General features: G+C 44.6%; 1 protein-coding gene across 1 annotated transcript in view; it reads right to left on the bottom strand.

Annotated features, from left to right (window-relative positions):
• PALM2AKAP2 (PALM2 and AKAP2 fusion) overlaps positions 1 to 16,939 on the bottom strand; it is a 448,509-nt gene that overhangs the window by 18,729 nt on the left and 412,841 nt on the right. Inside the window, 2 exon segments of the mRNA XM_043566474.1 lie at positions 14,045 to 16,243; positions 16,246 to 16,447. Coding sequence (XP_043422409.1) covers positions 14,045 to 16,243; positions 16,246 to 16,447 — 2,401 coding nt within the window.

Below are 16,939 nucleotides of genomic sequence, written 5' to 3'. Positions count from 1 at the left end.
TAGTTGATCTTAGGGGAAATCGGCTTTGCTGGGCTTCTCTGCTGGGCACTGTGATTTCCAACCCTCCCACCCCAGTATGGTTCAAACCATGCACAGAACTGGAATCACACAATTGCCAAATAGGAGGAAATGGATCTGCTCCATACTCAACATCTTCTTCAGAAGGCCCAAGTTTGCAGCCAAGTCTTCTCAATGAGGATGGTGAAGAGACTTCTAATACTCTTCCCCCAGTAGTGGACATTGCAGACAATACCATCGTGTGGGTCTTGGGATCATTACATGAACGTGATACAAAATGGTCTCTGCCACAGGCCTGGGAAGTCTATGTCACCCTTGCCCATGGCCCTGTAAGGCCCCTTGAAATTCTTTGGCCCAGAGGACGTACCCCATTACAATTCCAGAACAGTGATGGTTATCTTTGGTGCTCACTGGTGCGCATCTCACACAGCACTTCCCAGCACCTCCGGGTTCCATCCCGGCTTACTCCGCCAAAGCTTGCTCTCGTATGTCTGTCCATTCAGTGAATGACTGAATAGAGCTAATGACAGCTAAAAGGGGCCTCCGTTTTCAATGACAAATATCCTGCTGTCTAGCTCCTCATCTGGACTGCATACTCTACAAAATAGCTCTCTTGAAGGATACCAGTCACTGTCCCTGTGAAACAACATTAACAGAAAGTGTCATGCAGACCTCAGGGCACATCTGTGTCCGTCTTGGCCAAAGGCTGGTACCTGATATTTACAGAGCAGCGAGCATACAAGTTCTATGACATTTGATGTAAAACTAGGCAGGGATTCTCAGTGGAGGTTTCCTTCGTAAACAGGATTTTGTTCAAATTATTTCATCTAGAGTAACTTTATTTATCTTTAGTTACTATTTTTTAAATTTATTTTTAAAAATTCCAGTGTAGTTAGCATACAGTGTTATATTAGTTCCAGGCATACAATACAGTGATTCAATAATTCCATATACCACTCAGTGCTCATCATGAGAAGTGTGCTCTTAATCCCCTTCACCTGTTTCACTCATCCCTCACCCACTTCCCTTTTGGTAACTATTAGTTTGGTCCCTATACTTAAATTTTTAAAAAATGTTTATTCATTTTTGAGAGAGACAGAGACAGAGAGTATGAGTGGGTAAGGGGTGGAGAGAGAGGGAGACACAGAATCCAAAGCAGGCTACAGGCTCTGAGCTGTCAGCACAGAGCCCAATGTGGGGCTCAAACCCACGAACCGTGAAATCGCGACCTGAGCTGAAGTTGGACGCTTAACCGACTGAGCCACCCAGGCGCCCCAAGTTTTTCTCTATATTTAAAAGTTTTTTTTTTAATTTGTATTTTTTTGTTAAATTCCACATATGAATGAGATCATATGGTATTTGTCTTTCTCGGACTTATTTCACTTAGCATTATACCATCTAGATCCATCCATGTTGGTGCAAATGGCAAGATTTCATTCTTTTTTGTGGCTGAGTAATATTCCATTGTGTATATATATAATATATATTTTATATACAATACATATATCCATATATGCATGCCACATCTTCTGTATCCATTCATCTGTCGATGGACACTTGGATTGCTTCCATAATTTGGCTATTGTAAATAACGGTGCAATAAACATAGGGGTGCATATATCTTTTTGAACTAGGTTTTCACATTCATTGGGTAAATACTCATCTAGAGTAATTTTAGACTTGACAAGCTCTTAAAGGTGCTTGAAGGCAAGCAACTTCACTTGGGGAGCGGGGGGAATGATTCCAAAGCTGTTTCTAAAAGTGTGCCTTATTGGCTTTGCTTTGTGAGACAGTATTTGCTGCTAACAAAGTCATTGATAAACACTAGGTTAAAGAAAGCTTTAAAAATAAAATGAGATGGATTTCTTTACCAGGGGACTTCTCTAAGGTTTTAGTGCTATTGTGATTGTGAATCACTTATTCAAGGGTAGGTATGAAACATTTCTCAAATTTATTTAACCAGAGAACCTCATTTCATAGAATCCCTATTGATGTCTCAAGGAAAACAATTGGTGAAATGCTGTTCTCTAGCGTATATTAGTTAACTGAAGCAGCTCCCACAAGTTCAGTTAATAATTAAGTATAGGCACAAAGCTTACATATAAGAATTTCTACCGTTGTATTCTTTTTTTGAGAACTATACATGTGGGAAAAACCAAGATATCTGACTATAGGAAAATGGTTAAATTAGTTTTGGCTCATTCAGATAATGGAGTATTATTTAGTTATGACAAATCATGTTTTAGTCTCTCCAACTTAAAGGAATAATTAAGGTCATGGGAAAATACTCAAAATGTTTTAAGAAAAAAAAAAAAAGAGAGAGATTACAGGGGTTTAAGAATACAGATTCTGCAGCCAGACTGCTGGGGTTCAAATCCTGGTTCACCAGTTATTAGCTGTGTGAAAGAAAACACAAGTGCATGCACAACATCTGGTAAAACCTCAGTCCATATAAGATGAACAGTCCTGTGGCAGGAAGAAGAATAGCCTCCGCTAGGATGCTTAACATCCTAATCCCTAAAACCTGCAAAGACGCTGCTTTCATGGCAAAAGGACATTGCAGACATGATGCAGTTAAAAGCTTTGAGTGGGGAAGACTATCGTGAATTTTCCAGTTGGGCTTGGTGTAACCATGTAGGTCCAGGTGGGTCAGAGAAACGGAGACTTGAAGGTGCCACACTGCCAGCAGTGAAGAGGGTGGAAGGGGCTGTGAGCCAAGAAACGCAGGCAGCCTCTAGGGAAAGGGACGGAGCCCTAGAGTCTCCGGAAAGAACACAGCCCTACTGACACCTTGATTTTGGCCCAGGCAGACACTATCTTAGTCTGCTTGAGCAGCCATAACAAAATGCCATGGATTGGGTGGCTTACCCAACAGAAATGTATTTTCTCACAGTTCTGGAGGCTGGAAGCCTGTGCTCTGGGTGCCAGCATGGTTGGGTGTGGTGAGAACTGTCTCCCTATTTTGCAGATGGCCACCTCTCACTGGGTCCTCACATGGCAGAGACAGGGAGAGATCTAGATCTCTGGTGTCTTTTCTTAGAAGGGCACTAATTCTATCACAAGGGCCCCACCCTTATGAGCTCACCTAACCCTAATTACCTCTCACAAAGTGCCCATCTCCATTGGGGGTTAGGGCTCAACATATGAATTTCTTTTAACTTAGATTTATTTTTTTCTATTTCTATTATAAATTTTATTTAAATCCAAGTTAGTTAACATATAGTGTGATAATAGTCTCAGGAGCAGAATCTAGCGATTCATCACTTACATATGACACCCAGTGCTCATCCCAACAAGTGCCCTGCTTAGTACTATCACCTAGTTAGCCCATCCCCTGCCTACCTCCCTTCCAGCAACCCTCAGTTTGCTCTCTGTATTTAAGAGTCTCTTACAGTTTGCCTCCGTATTTGTCTTATTTTTTCCTTCCGTTCCCCATGTTCATGTGTTTTGTTTCTATTCCATATATGAGCGAAATCATATGATATCTGTCTTTCTCTGACTGTATTTCACTTAGCATAATACATTCTAATTCCATCCACGTTGCCAGCATATGAATTTAGAGGGGACACAATTCAATCCATAGCTGACACACTGCAAACTTCTGACCTCTAGAGCTGTAAGATAATAAATTTGTGTTGTTTTAAGCCCCTTTATTTGTGGCAATTTGTTACAGCAGTGATAGGAAACGAATACAAATATAAGCCCAATATTACCTTCTATGCACGTATGTGCATGGAGAAACCTAGGCAGGTAGCAGTTAGGATTAGGAACTACTTTTATTTTTATCTTTATTCCTTGTTTTCCAATTTTTTTCTAAAATAAGCATGAATTAATTAAAAAATATAAAACAAACCAGAAAAAAAATCTTTTAAACGTTATTAGCCATGCCGAGAAAAGTAGATAAAGCTGCTTCATGGGCTAGGCAATCCGCAAGCCTTTGTATCTTGCCAGACAGCACACGCCCAGAGGAGCTGACACCCGCCCCCAACCAGGGCCTCTGGTGAGCCCTGCTCACGTCTGTGACAGCGGCATTCCAGGCCGTGGGTCTGCAAGGTGGACTAAGGAGCAGAGGGGGGCAGCTAAATTTCACTCCAAATTAGTAAATGCTGTCAGCGCCCCCCCCCCCATCATGAATGGAAAACTAGAAAACACAAATTTGTGTTTCCTGCTTATTTAATCATAAATAATTAAACCCCGTTCTGGTCCACAGAGAGAAAGCCAGGCCTTGGCTACACTTCTGAATTTTCCAGGCAAGAAGGATTTCCCCTGGGCATCTGTGACAGGCTGTGCTGCCCAGGGGAGGGGGCGGCAGAGAGAAGAACCACGGTTGCTCCCTGACAAGGAACCTGAGCGAAGGTGGCACAGGCTAGAAGCACAGCCGTTACCATCCCAGACAGCCGGACCCTTCTTCCGTAGGAACAAGGCTAACTTCTAGCAAGCCAAGGATGTGGCTTCCAAAAGTTTAGAAAATTATTTTGGCCAAACACTGTGATTTTGGTGACCATTACACTCCACATATATGGTGTCTGAGTTCTTAAATCAAAGATCCTTTGTTTCTACATTTCTCAAAAGAAAAGAAAAAGCCATCACCCACTCTTACTTAAAAACCAAACTGAACCGAACAAAGACGCCCACCAGATGCCATGCCTTGGCCAGGCCTCCTTCAATGACCTCCTTTCTTCACACAGCATGGCGATAAGATTGCAAACATCTAAGACGACTCACAAGTCGCCAGAAAGAAATGAGCTCAGACTTGTATTTTCAACTTCATTTCCTCCCAGTAAAAGGGAATATCCTTCCTGTCAGATCCGGGGAGCAGGTGATTGTGGGGTTCCAGCTGTGACCCACACACCAAAAGCTGGTCCCTGGTCCTTTTATCTCTTTTCCTGAAGGTTGCAGGGTTTTGAAAATGCAATGACATGAATCTTCAGATCGTAAGCCTAGCTTGGACATGAGAAATACCCCTGGCCCGGTGAAACAAGTCTGAGAAATTTCCAAATATTATTCCTTAAAGATTGGGGTGTTGGATGAGCTGCTGATATTGGGTCATCCTCAATGAACAGGACTGGAAGGTGAAACCTCTAGAAGGAAAGAGCTCTGCTTCTCTAGGTGAAGCACAGTTTCAAGACCAAAAAAGAAAAAGAAAATTAAAACAGAAAGAATGAAAATCACAGCAAATAGCAGTTCCCCCACCAAGCTCTTTTTGTTAAACGCCATTTCTACCAACATGGTGGGTCTGACTGTATGATGATTTCTACCCACCCCCCAAAGGGAAAGAGAAAGGAAACATGTTTATGGACTCGCAATTTCACTGTGCCCCAGTACGCTTTGTTTTTTGAAATCACAGCTGACTATTGAAAACGAATTCCTGAACTCAGGTTTTGTAAGTGAGATTTTAAGTTTTAATGAAGTAAATACGAAAATACACCAACTAGGAACAGAAAGCGATTTTATAATGCAGGTTTTGACATTTATTTCAGCAGCTGTAGAAGAACAACTCCTACATAATTCTGTAAGGTTTTCTAGCTCTTGTCTTAAGACATAACAGTAACTGTAGTAACAACAAAAGAGTAACTCTTCTTGGGTACTGGGCACTGAGGTCGGTATGATCTTATTCCCGTCTTACTGGTGAGGAGACTGAGGCTTACACAGGTGAAGTACGCCAGTCACACAGTTAGCAAGCAGGGGAGTCGGGATCTGAACTTCAAATATAAATCCAGAGAAGTGACTGTGACATTTAGGCACCTAAGTTTCCTTGACCAGTTTTTTTTACATAAGGTATGAATTTCTATTTGAGAAATACAGACAGACTGGGAAGACCTGTGAGGTTGGATGCACACAGGTTTTGGGAAACCTTTGACGGTTACATTGAACGTCATGAGAAATAAAATACCATTACATGAAATCTAATATGCACTCTTTGGTACACTCCCCACCCACCGCCCCTAGCTCTCCACCCCATAAGTAGTAGCTTATTCACAAAGATCAGATGGATGTGAGATGCCAGACTCCTGAGGGAATAGCAGCATGGCTGGTTAAGAGACACAGTCATATCCTGACTGGACTCCTGCAGTCACAGGGGACATCCTGCTCCCACGCCTGGCTTTGATTAGCTCACATTTCTTACGAGGGGTAGAGCAGGGATTTTTACAAGAATTAGGTCCTTTGATTCATCTTTTCTTTCTTAGCTCAAGATTACATCTTTTTTAGCACGTGGTGGAGTCTGATTTTTTTTGGAAGCCGCTCTCCTAACTTGGAGCACGGAGTAGCCACACACAGGGGTAAAGGGTAGGTGACACGGATGCCATGTGGTGTCCCCAACAAGGCATGAGCACCACTGGGGGCCAGCCGTGACACTGTGCATTCATCAGAAGACCCAGCACAATGAGCAGTGGTGGCAGAACTTGCTTAGAGCGGGGAATTAAACCGGTAGAGATGTAGTGCCTTTTCTCAAGTTCTACTTCCCAGAAGCCAGAGCCGCGGGTTCTTCATGGGAGAAAGACTGGAGTCCCTACCTTCTTGGGAGCGGGGCTGATAGGCTTAGCCTCAGCAGTTGCCCCTTCCAAACCTTGGGGGGCAATGCCCAAAGAGAAGTTTGAATTCTGGGATTTGAGAAGTCCTGATTTCACCACATACATTCACCCTTTGCCAAACACTTCTTCGGTCTAAACTTTTCTTGACAATTCCTTCCCAAATGGCATGTGTTTTTAAAAATGAGCATATCTGCTGGGTAAATAAATAAATCAATTTGAAGACAAATAAAACACAAGGAATTTCTGGTCCCAGGTAGAAGGATCAATCATGAGCAAAGAGAACAGCAGAAAGCAGTCGCGGTGTTCAATGACCACCAGTAAACTAATGTATTTGGCTTTGGCCCCAACCCACCAAACATGTTCAGCTAATGGAGTGAACACTTATTCCTGCATGTTCTCAAACCAAGAGATTGAGTCTTCATTTAAGTACCCAATTCTTCCAAAGCTTTCAGGGAATAGACCTGTGTCTGGAATGAATGAGCTTCTTTCTGGTAAACCAACTTTCAGAAAGAACTCACAGGAGCCGTCAGGCTAGACAGCTCACCCGGACCATGCTGGTCCCCTCCGCCATCTGCTCAGCTCTTTTGGACAGCACCAGCAGTTTTGCCTATTGTAATTTGGAGCACTGGGGTTAAGTTCTGAAAGCACAAAGGATCCATTCTGGGTCACTAGGGTAGCACTGTCTCGTGGCCTCTGGGAGCAAACTCATTTGCCCAGACCGTGATGAGCAGGGGATTTCAGAGCTAGAGTGGGTCCAAAGAGCAGGGGGTAGGAAGGACCCAAGATAATGCAGGGGTCAGACCAGAGACTGGGAGAGGGTCGGGGGGAGACCGAGCTCAATCACTGTAGGCTGGAGAGGGGAGCTGTTACTACATACCTTGTAGACCTCCAGGGCAGAGGGGCAGGTTCAGGGGTGGCTAAGAAAGGGTATAGAAAGAATACGGACTTCGGAATCAGATGAGCCAGGGTTTGAACCTGGTTCTGCCACTACCTGGCTGAGTGACCTCAGCAGGTTACTTAATCTCTCTGGACTCTGGTATTAATTCTTTGAAAGGGGAATAATAGCATAGGCCCATGACCTCTTATGTCCCATTTGAAAATCCAAACAAGCTCTAAAAAACCAGCTTTGTCATAACTTACTTGGCAGCAAACCTCACGAGACCAGGCATGAAGTCCTTCTTGATGTAACGATCCCACTTGATGAAACTAACTCCTCTTCAGGTTTATAGCAGAAATCTAATGCGGTGATAGGGGGTAGCTCGGGACCCTGTCTGGGGCGGGGCGGGGTGTGGTGGTTACGTAATAGCATATGCATTGCAATGCTTTTATAAATAATAGTATATACACATTATGGCTTTTCTTAAATCAGAAAAATTCTGAATAGATCTGGCCTCAAGGGTTTGGATAATTTGTGTTACATCTCAGAAGACTGTTGGGAGGAATAAATGAGAAAAGGAAAAATGAGAAAATGTGTGTGAAGTCACTAGTATGGTACACAGCTTTAAGGTAACTTGTAGCTACCACGATTAGGCTTCTGTCACCAGAGAATGTACAGGAAACATGGTAGTAGAGATAATGCTCTGCAAGGTGCTCCACGTTAAGCTTTAGTACTGTCACACAGCCAGCTGGATCCCTACAGGTTATATAACCCGTGCCTCCCTGCGCGAAAGGGAAACACTGTATATTCCTGAAGGAGAGCCCTCTGTCACCTGTGCCTGTGACAGAATTTTTCTACCAGTTGCCAACACATGGTCTTCTACTATGGAGCAAAGAGGGCATCCCCAGTGAAGACTAATTTAGCATGGAATAAGCCACCAAGCTCTCTTTCATGAATATTATGCTGACATCATTTTTTTTTTCTGTCTAGGACTTTTTTTCATGATATTTGAAGATAATAGAGGAGAGAGAAAAAAAGACCCAGCCAATAATCTTTATAATAATGTAACGATCACCTCCTGTGCAACCTTAATTTCAAACTGACAATTGAAGCTGAAACTCGTTGGAAATTTTATCTTTATAAGATATGTAACTATCACATCTTTCCACATATTAAAAACATGAGCAGACGCTCCAAGTTATGGAACTCAATATCCACACCTTCTCCTTTACCACTCCCCATAATGTCCCACGGGGCAACTGATCTGACTGGGTAGATCAGTTCAACATCTGGCATGAAAATGGATACTATTTTGAAAAACCAAAGTAATCATCACCTAACTAACTGGGTTTCTCTGTCATGCCTAGAATTTGGAAGTGAAACCAGGATATCCAATAATAGACACCAGGCACTAAAGTGAGAACTGTTGACAGCCTTAATATGAAAAGACATTTGGAAAGATCCAGATTTTAACGTCAATAAAATGTTTGGGTTTTCCTCCCAAACTAGATCCTCAGGGGTGTGTTAGGCTAGTGCACCTGCTGGAATGCTTCCTTTCTTCTCTACTCCATCAACAGAGGGCACACGTGTGTTCACTCTTGGGAATATGGCCTCCCACACGACACACAGCCTTTGTCAACATGCATGGCAACATGCCTTCAGAAGTTCTTATGCTGAGGAAGAGCTCAACAGAAGCTGGTGGAATGGACTCATTAAAGTGGGAAGACTTTTCTTCCATCAATTCATGGATGAAGGCAGCTCTTTGTTGTCTGGCTTCAAACCAACTCTTTCATTTTGTTTTAAATCTCTTCCTTTAATCCACCCTAATCTTATTTAAGTACCTCAAACATACCAAGTTTCTTTTCCTTTTGGGCCTTCCTTGGTGCCCTTCCTTCTCACTGGAACAATTGCCCCTACCCCCTGAACCCAACTTTACTCCTTCAGTTCAAAGCTTGGATAGTAGTTTCCTAAGAAAGGAAGACTTCCCTTATACCCCCAGTGAGGTGATCTTCCTTGATCTGTGCTCTTACAGATTTTCATGCTTCTCTGCCATGAAATCGCCATGTTCGTCTGAAGTAAGTTTCTCTTACTGAGCTGTAAGTTCCCTAAGGGCAGGAACTGCATCTGCCTTGCTCACCTCTGTATGAGCAAAAGTCACACAGATCCTATTTAAGTGGAACTTCTTCCTTTAAAACCTCCTAAGAGCCAACAAGATACAATTTCCAAAATAATTTTCCTAACAACTGTTTTTTGAAAATGACAGCATCATTTAAAAAATATCTTTCTCCATCTTTGAAAGGCAGGGAAACTAAAAGCAAAAACAAGTTTATCTTTTCAACACCTGGGGAATGGTTGGAGAGAATTAGTAGATTTCTCTTTCCCTATTGCATCTTCGCTCTCAGTGGATTCTCCTTGCCTTAGGTTTTAGGAATCCAGCGTGTCATCAACATGATTTCCACCGGAGGAGAAGTTAAAAATTATATTTTTCACCACCTGATATCAATCACGCTGGGTCATGCAACAGACCAGCTGAGTCACCTCTACTGGTGGGACATGTGGAGTAGCACAATAGGAACTTAGCAACATCTCCATTCACCAAACCAAAGTTGGAGCCAACAGTTCTAACCCTGGCCATGAATCGTCCAGTTTGGCTGCTCAGAGCGATGTGTCAGCCTCCTCCTTGATTATGAACTTAGAGGCTGGCTAGCCAAGCAACACTCCAAACATTACCAGGCATGGAGAGAAAGAAAATCACATTTTTCATTCGGTTCCTTTCAATCCATGTCATAATTCTGGGAAGCCCTGCCACCTACTTTAAGTGTTCTAGAGATAAACATGAAGGAATGAGGTGCACACGCATCATTTTCACGACTGTGTTCAGTACAATAATTAGACAGCTGCAGTATGCAGACTTGCATGGATGGATTACCATCTTACCAAAGTGGCAGAATCAATCCTATGGAATGGGATGTAGGGGAGGACATTGGAGGGAAGTGCTGGGAAAAGTAGTCCTGGGCTGCTGGGATGCTGAGGGAAAACATTAGAACCCTGACTTATTTTAAGCCTGGTCAGGAAGATCAAAAGACTGCAGCAGGTCAGGGAACAGAGGAAAGTGTTGAAATGTTTTTAATCTTGTTCACATGGAAGAAATAAAGGAAGGGAACAATATGGTGGGAGGCTCAATTAAGAAGAGGAGTAAAGGGCAGCTGGGTGCCTCAGTCAGTTAAGCATCTGACTCTTGATCTCAGCTCAGGTCTTGATCTCAGGGTCATAAGTTGAAGCCCTGCATTGGGCTCCACACTGGCGTGGAGCCTACTTAAAAACAAAACAAAACAAAAAAAGTGGAGTGAAGAAAAATGAAAATACCCACTGAGCACATGCACTTGCAGGAAGGTTCTATAATAAATAACATAAAGGGAGGATTAGGTAGGTAGAGCCAGCTATAACTGACAGGAGAGCCATGGTATTTACCTCCTATGTGAGCAGAAGTTGATGAGATGCCTGAAGAACCTTCCTCTGCCAGACTTTGGGCTCTTGTGCAGGTCCTTTACAGTCACTTACACATGAAGTAGGCTCCTCAGATTGGGCTGAATTCAAGTGGTATAAAACCTTTTTCTAGGATACCATGCAGAATGTCCATTGGCATCTCTGTGCCAAGCTAGCCCACAAGAATTTGAAATGAACTTGACAACTAAGGATCTTTGGGAAAAGCCAACTGGTCACTATTAAGCACACACACAAAAAATCCTCCCTTGCAAGTTTTCTTTGCCTCACTTAGCTGGCCACTGCCCTGTGACCTGTAGGAATTAAAAACCATATCAAGAAGGTCGCCAGGCTTTTCCTCATTCTCCTCTCTTTCTTTCCTTCATGAACAATTTAGTCCAAAAGCCACTGGGGAGGAGCTCTACAAGATGGTGTCTGCAGTTGAGGGTAGGATACCACAGTGGCCCAGAGTGCTGTGCTGGAGCCACAGCAGGTGGGTGGGGGACAGAGGTGACCTAGCACAGGGTATTGGAACCCAAGTTGGGTAAGGAAAATAGGAGACTGGTTACATAAGGCAAGGAGAGGATTGCTCAAACAATAAATACATCAAGGGTATTTGAACCAGGTATCTTGTCAACAAGGAGGTTACAAATATGGGGAGAATATGAGCCCTGTGGTATTAGATTAGAGTTAAAGGTATCAGGGTGAGCTCATGGTTTTCAAGATAGATAGGTAGGTAGGTAGGTGGATAGACGGATAGACAGACAGGCAGACAGACAGACAGAATGTGTATATATTCTCTAATTCTGTTCTTTGAGAGTGCCTGGGAACAGGGACAAACAATCTAATAACAATGAGCACACCAATCACCCAGATTTTGATTTCTAAATTCCATTCTCCACTAACAGGAATTAGTGCTATTTGAAGAAATGGCTGATTTCAGGGTTAGGAAAGTATCAGATGAGACTGGAACATATTGTGGTGTCAGAAAGTGAGGACATGTCCATAGGATAATGAGACCATGTCAAAAGGACATGAAGTTAACTTGAAAGGGTTCCCATAAGCTATATCTACACAAATTAAGAATAAACCTAACAGAAATGGATTATAACCCACTGAATATAATAGGAACCCACAAGACCACACTTACATAAATAGATACATGAATAGATTTAAAGTTTGATGAGAAGTAGGATAAAGATTACATAGTACCAAACTAACTGTACAGAATATTTATTAATATTTATTTATTATTTAAAAAAATCTTAATGTTTATTTATTCTTGAGAGAGAGAGAGAGAGAGAGAGAGAGAGAGAAAGAAAGCACGAAGCAGGGAGGGGCAGAGAGAGAGGGAGACACAGAATCCAAAGCAGGCTCTGGGATCTGAGCTGTCAGCACAGAGCCCAATGCAGGGCTTGAACCCACAAACCATGACATCACGACCTGAGCCAAAGTTGGACACTTAACCGACTGAGCCACCCAGGCGTCCTATGTTTGTTTGTTTGTTTGTTTATTGAAAGAGAGACAGAGGACAAGCAGGGGAGGGGCAGAGAGAGAAGCAGGCTCCAGGCTCTGGGCCGTCAGCACAGAGCCCGACACGGGGCTTCAACTCATGAACCATGAGATCATGACCTGAGCTGAAGTCGAACACTTAACTGACTGAGTCACCCAGAGGCCCCAGAATATTTATTAATTACAAAGGACAAAGTAATTTTACTCTAGAACCTTATAAGACACTCCCTCAATCAAGTGATCCAAGTTAATATTATATGAAAAAAAGTCAACATCTGTCCCTGATTGGACACAGTGAGAAGAAATAACATCATTTTTGTGGTAGTCCTACCAAAGATGCATAACCTACATGTACTCATGTGAAAGCATAGACAAATCCAAAATGAGCATATTCTATAAAATTGAGGACGACGGAGATCATGTTGGCAATTTATTCTCAAATGGTTCATAACAAGAGATATTTGTACTGTACTTGGGAACTTAAGGTTGAGACTGTTTCAAAATTTAAAAATTAATAATCAAAAGAGTTACCTTGAGTCACTGTAGATTTGATGGAAGCCAAGTGTCAAGGTGGGAATAAGATCTGGATAAACCAAGTCAAACGCCAACAATTATATGTTAGGGTAATGCTTTTTAGATAGTCTCCAGTGAAAGAAGTTACCCCTCAGTCCACTATGAACCAATACTTTAAAAAAAGCACAAAACTCCACACTTGGATTTGAGGACAATACCAAATTGCGACAAGAATTTTCAAATGCTTGCTCTCAATGTCTGTACTTTACTCTCGGCATGGACCGGTAACGAACAGTCCGTGGACTAGCCCAGATCACATTTTGAGTAGCACTTCTCTGCAGCAGGACGTGCAGATCTCTGATTGCCATCATATCCAAATGGGAAACAAAAACTGGTCACGCTGTTGTCCATAATGGTAGCAACATTACCACCATACTTAACACCAGCCATTTACACAAAGTATACAAAGGGACTGCCCAGGCAATGGGAGGGGACTAAAGACCTGCCTTTACAAAGAGTCAATTTCTCCAAATGTGTCATAGGATAAGAATGAATGAGACCACCCCTGATTCCAAAGAAATGGCACCGTGATGACTAAAAGGAAGACCAATCCAATCGTACAGAAGAGGGACAAAAACATCTATGGTCGATCCGCAACCGTGGGTCATGACTGCCATTGCTAGGAAAGAACCTGGCACTCAGACGGCATTAGTAGAGCACGTCCTCCAAATCAGATGGGTTCGATTTAACTACAGATGCTAAGGGTCAAGCTACTGACTCCAACACAGTCCACACATGGGCTCACTCTGACACACTGCCCCTCCCTCAGCCAGAGGCAGCCCTTTCAAACAAAAGAGAACAATTCTCTACTAAACCAAACCCGGAACAGAATGATGGGAAAGGAGCCATTGCATCCTCTGGGAAATGGCACACCGTCCAGGCCCAGGGTTCTTCTGACTCCACTTGCATGTCCCTGGATACAAAAACCCTTGTGTCAGTGCCCCCGACACTAATTCTAGCCACACCCAGAGGAGGCTCCACAAAGAAACACATAAGCTGGAATCAACCGATTCCCACGGCGTCTGTCTCTGGTGCGCACTTCACTTACCTGGAGCGGTTTTGTAGCATGACGTTCGGGAGGGCAGCGATTGGGCATTCTTTGCCCTGGGACTCTGGGTATTCTGCAAGACTTGCCTCTGCCTCTTCAGTTCCTCTTCCCTTTCTTGAGCTGCTCGGATCTCTTCTTCGATCATGGACAAAGTCCGCTGCTTCCTTGACCTCAGCTTGAAGGGCCCAACCATCACATCGGACTCTTGAGTGGCCAGGAGCGAGGCTGTGCTCCTCAGCTCAGCTGCCTCTGAGTACTTGCTGAAATAGCTCCCTTCCGGTCTAGTCTCCTCCATGTTTATTGGGCCACTGGGCTGTACGGCTGGCAGTGGCTGGGAGGGCCCCCTTTCCCTGAGTGCCCGGTCTTCAGCAGGCAGAATCTTTGGTAATACCTCCCTCTTCTCTTGAACAGGAGAAGACACCTGAGGCGGCTCAAACATGCTCTGAGGCTTCTCTGAACTGGGAGCCCCAGTGCCAGCTTCCTCTAGAGTTGTTCCAGGTCCCTGCTGTTCTGTCCCACCCTTGCTGGTTTCGGACACAGCTCTATCCACTTGCTCGGCTATGGCTTGTTGAATGGCATTCTGCACCAGGAGACCAGCCTGATACTCCAAGGGATCATCAACCGATGGAGAGTCTCCCAGTGTGGATGAAGGGGAATAGAAACCGTGATCGCTAAAGGACTTGGAGACGCCTTCTCCTCGGCCCTCTGAAGGGTTGTCAGTTTGTGGAGTCTGAGGCAGAGAAAAATCAGCCAGTGAATTCTCCTGGAGGGCATTGGTTGTCTCATTGGAGGCCCCGCTGTCACTGATGTTGTCCATGCTAAAATCGTTGGACAGGGTCTCCAAGACAGTGGTATCCTGGGACCTCACTGACAATTCATCCAAACCAGAGTCAAGCTCCTCTTGGGTCAAAGAGACATTGACTGACCTTGAAAACTGATCTAAGATCCCAGGGTCGTCATCCTTGACCACAGTGAGGACGGCCCGGGCACTGGTAAACTCCCCATCCTCTGCCCACAGTTTGGATAAGGGCCCACGTTTGGAAGGCTCACTGTAGGGCCCTTCCCTCCCCTGAGGAGCTGTGCTGCCCTGGCTTCCCCCCGCAGGCTGACTCTCCAGGGCACAGCTGGCTTTCTGCTGCCCCTTGGCTGCTGATGCACCACTGTCTTCTGGAAGGCCCCCGACGGAAGCTGGTCTCGAGATGGTCAGTGGCTTGTCTGAGTTGATTGACCCCAGAGGCCTATAAAAGGGCTTGATAGAGAAGAGCCTAGGTGTACTCTGGCCCTTGGCCACTGTTTGCCTGGAACTCTCCATGAGCTGGAACTGTTTGCGAGCGGCAGAGAAGTCTATCTGCTCGGTGACGATGTCCTCCTTTACGTTTTCTGCCGCGCTGGCCTGGTCACGGGAGGCCACAGGGACCGCGCAGAGCTGGGCTGGGGGCGGCTGCTGCTGTTGCATCAGCAGCTGTTCCTGCTGCGCCCTCCTCTCCTTGCGCTCCTTGTACTTTTTGTGCGACTCCAGATGTTCCTCGTCCAGCTGCTCCTCAATGGTTTTTTCCTGGGGAGGATTCCACCATTTTGCCGCGATGCCAGGATTCTTTTTCACGGCCTGGCTCCGGATGAGTTCCCTCCTTTCCTTTTCCAGCTCCAGCATCTCTTCCGAAGGCCTCACTTTTCTGACACAGAATTGCTCCTTCTCATTCTCGTCATCCTCAAAGAGCTTGGAGGGCTTCTTGTCCTCATGGAAGGCACGCAGCTCAAACTTGGCCTCCTTCTTCAGTGTGGTGAGCGTGAGCTCCCCGTCACGGCCCGAGCACCGCGAGCTAGTGGAGGAGCTGGGGCTCGCGGGTGCCTGGAGGCCGTCCCCCAGCAGATCTTGGGGCTGGTCAGGCGAGTGGCCGTTGGCTTTTCCACCTTCTGCCATGGCGTCAGAGTTGCTTGTGCTGAACTCGATGTGAGGAGGGGCCTGTCTGCCCACTGCCCTCTCCGTGAGTTCTGGCTGGATGGCTGTGTGGGCAGGTGGGCTTCGACTGCTCGCCACGACAACTGCTCCAGGCTCTGGGGACGACGTGCCGTTGTAAGTTCCGTCCACAGCAGAATCGCAGCAGCTGGCCTCCAGCACCTCGTCTAGATAGCGGATCTCTCTGGCCACATCATTATCCAGAGATTCATGGTGATCAGCGAGGAGGCCATTGTGGGGGGTGAGTAGAAAGGGGAGGGGTGGTCCATGGAAGGCGGGGTAGAGGTGATTCCAGGAACACTTTTACATTCTGCAACAGAGACTTCAATTTCCATGTTTTTGTGATCTGGGGGAAGGGAGCTGGTTGCAGGCTCCAGGGGGCTGACGCTGCAATTGTCTCTCTCGTTTTTTAGCCGGACATCATCCTCAGAAAGCTGGGGAGGCTTCTGAAATAAACAGACAACAAAGGTCAGGGTTAGCTATTAAATCTCTTATGGAGGCGAACCCTGAGAAATTAACTGGTAACTCACTGGAAGAAAAACTGAAGCAATGACAAGTTCTTTGGAACAGAGATTTCGCTTCTAATAATTCTTCGCATATTCATTTTGCTGTGGTAATTCATTCATAAACCTCTCGATGTTACAGATTCTGCTTTGTTTACTGGGGGTCCAGAGAACGTTCAATAAATGCCAGTCCCATTCTTAAATTTAAAAGTAAATTAAGATTCAGATCATTTGAAGGCATTGCTCAAATATCTTCTAAAGTAGAAAAGATTATACAGGAATTGTACCAGAATTTAATAAAACATCTTAATAGCAAACAACTGCAGAAATGTAATAGGACTATTTGTGTGTCCCCAAGTAGAGCAAGAAGGTCCTTTGGCATCAGCGATTTTTATTGAAATCCTCTGCCATATGTAATGCAATATTTCTGGAGAC

Source organism: Prionailurus bengalensis, chromosome D4, assembly GCF_016509475.1.
Source record: "Prionailurus bengalensis isolate Pbe53 chromosome D4, Fcat_Pben_1.1_paternal_pri, whole genome shotgun sequence".
NCBI classification, from domain to species: domain Eukaryota; kingdom Metazoa; phylum Chordata; class Mammalia; order Carnivora; family Felidae; genus Prionailurus; species Prionailurus bengalensis.
This window is presented reverse-complemented; position numbering and strand designations above follow the sequence as displayed.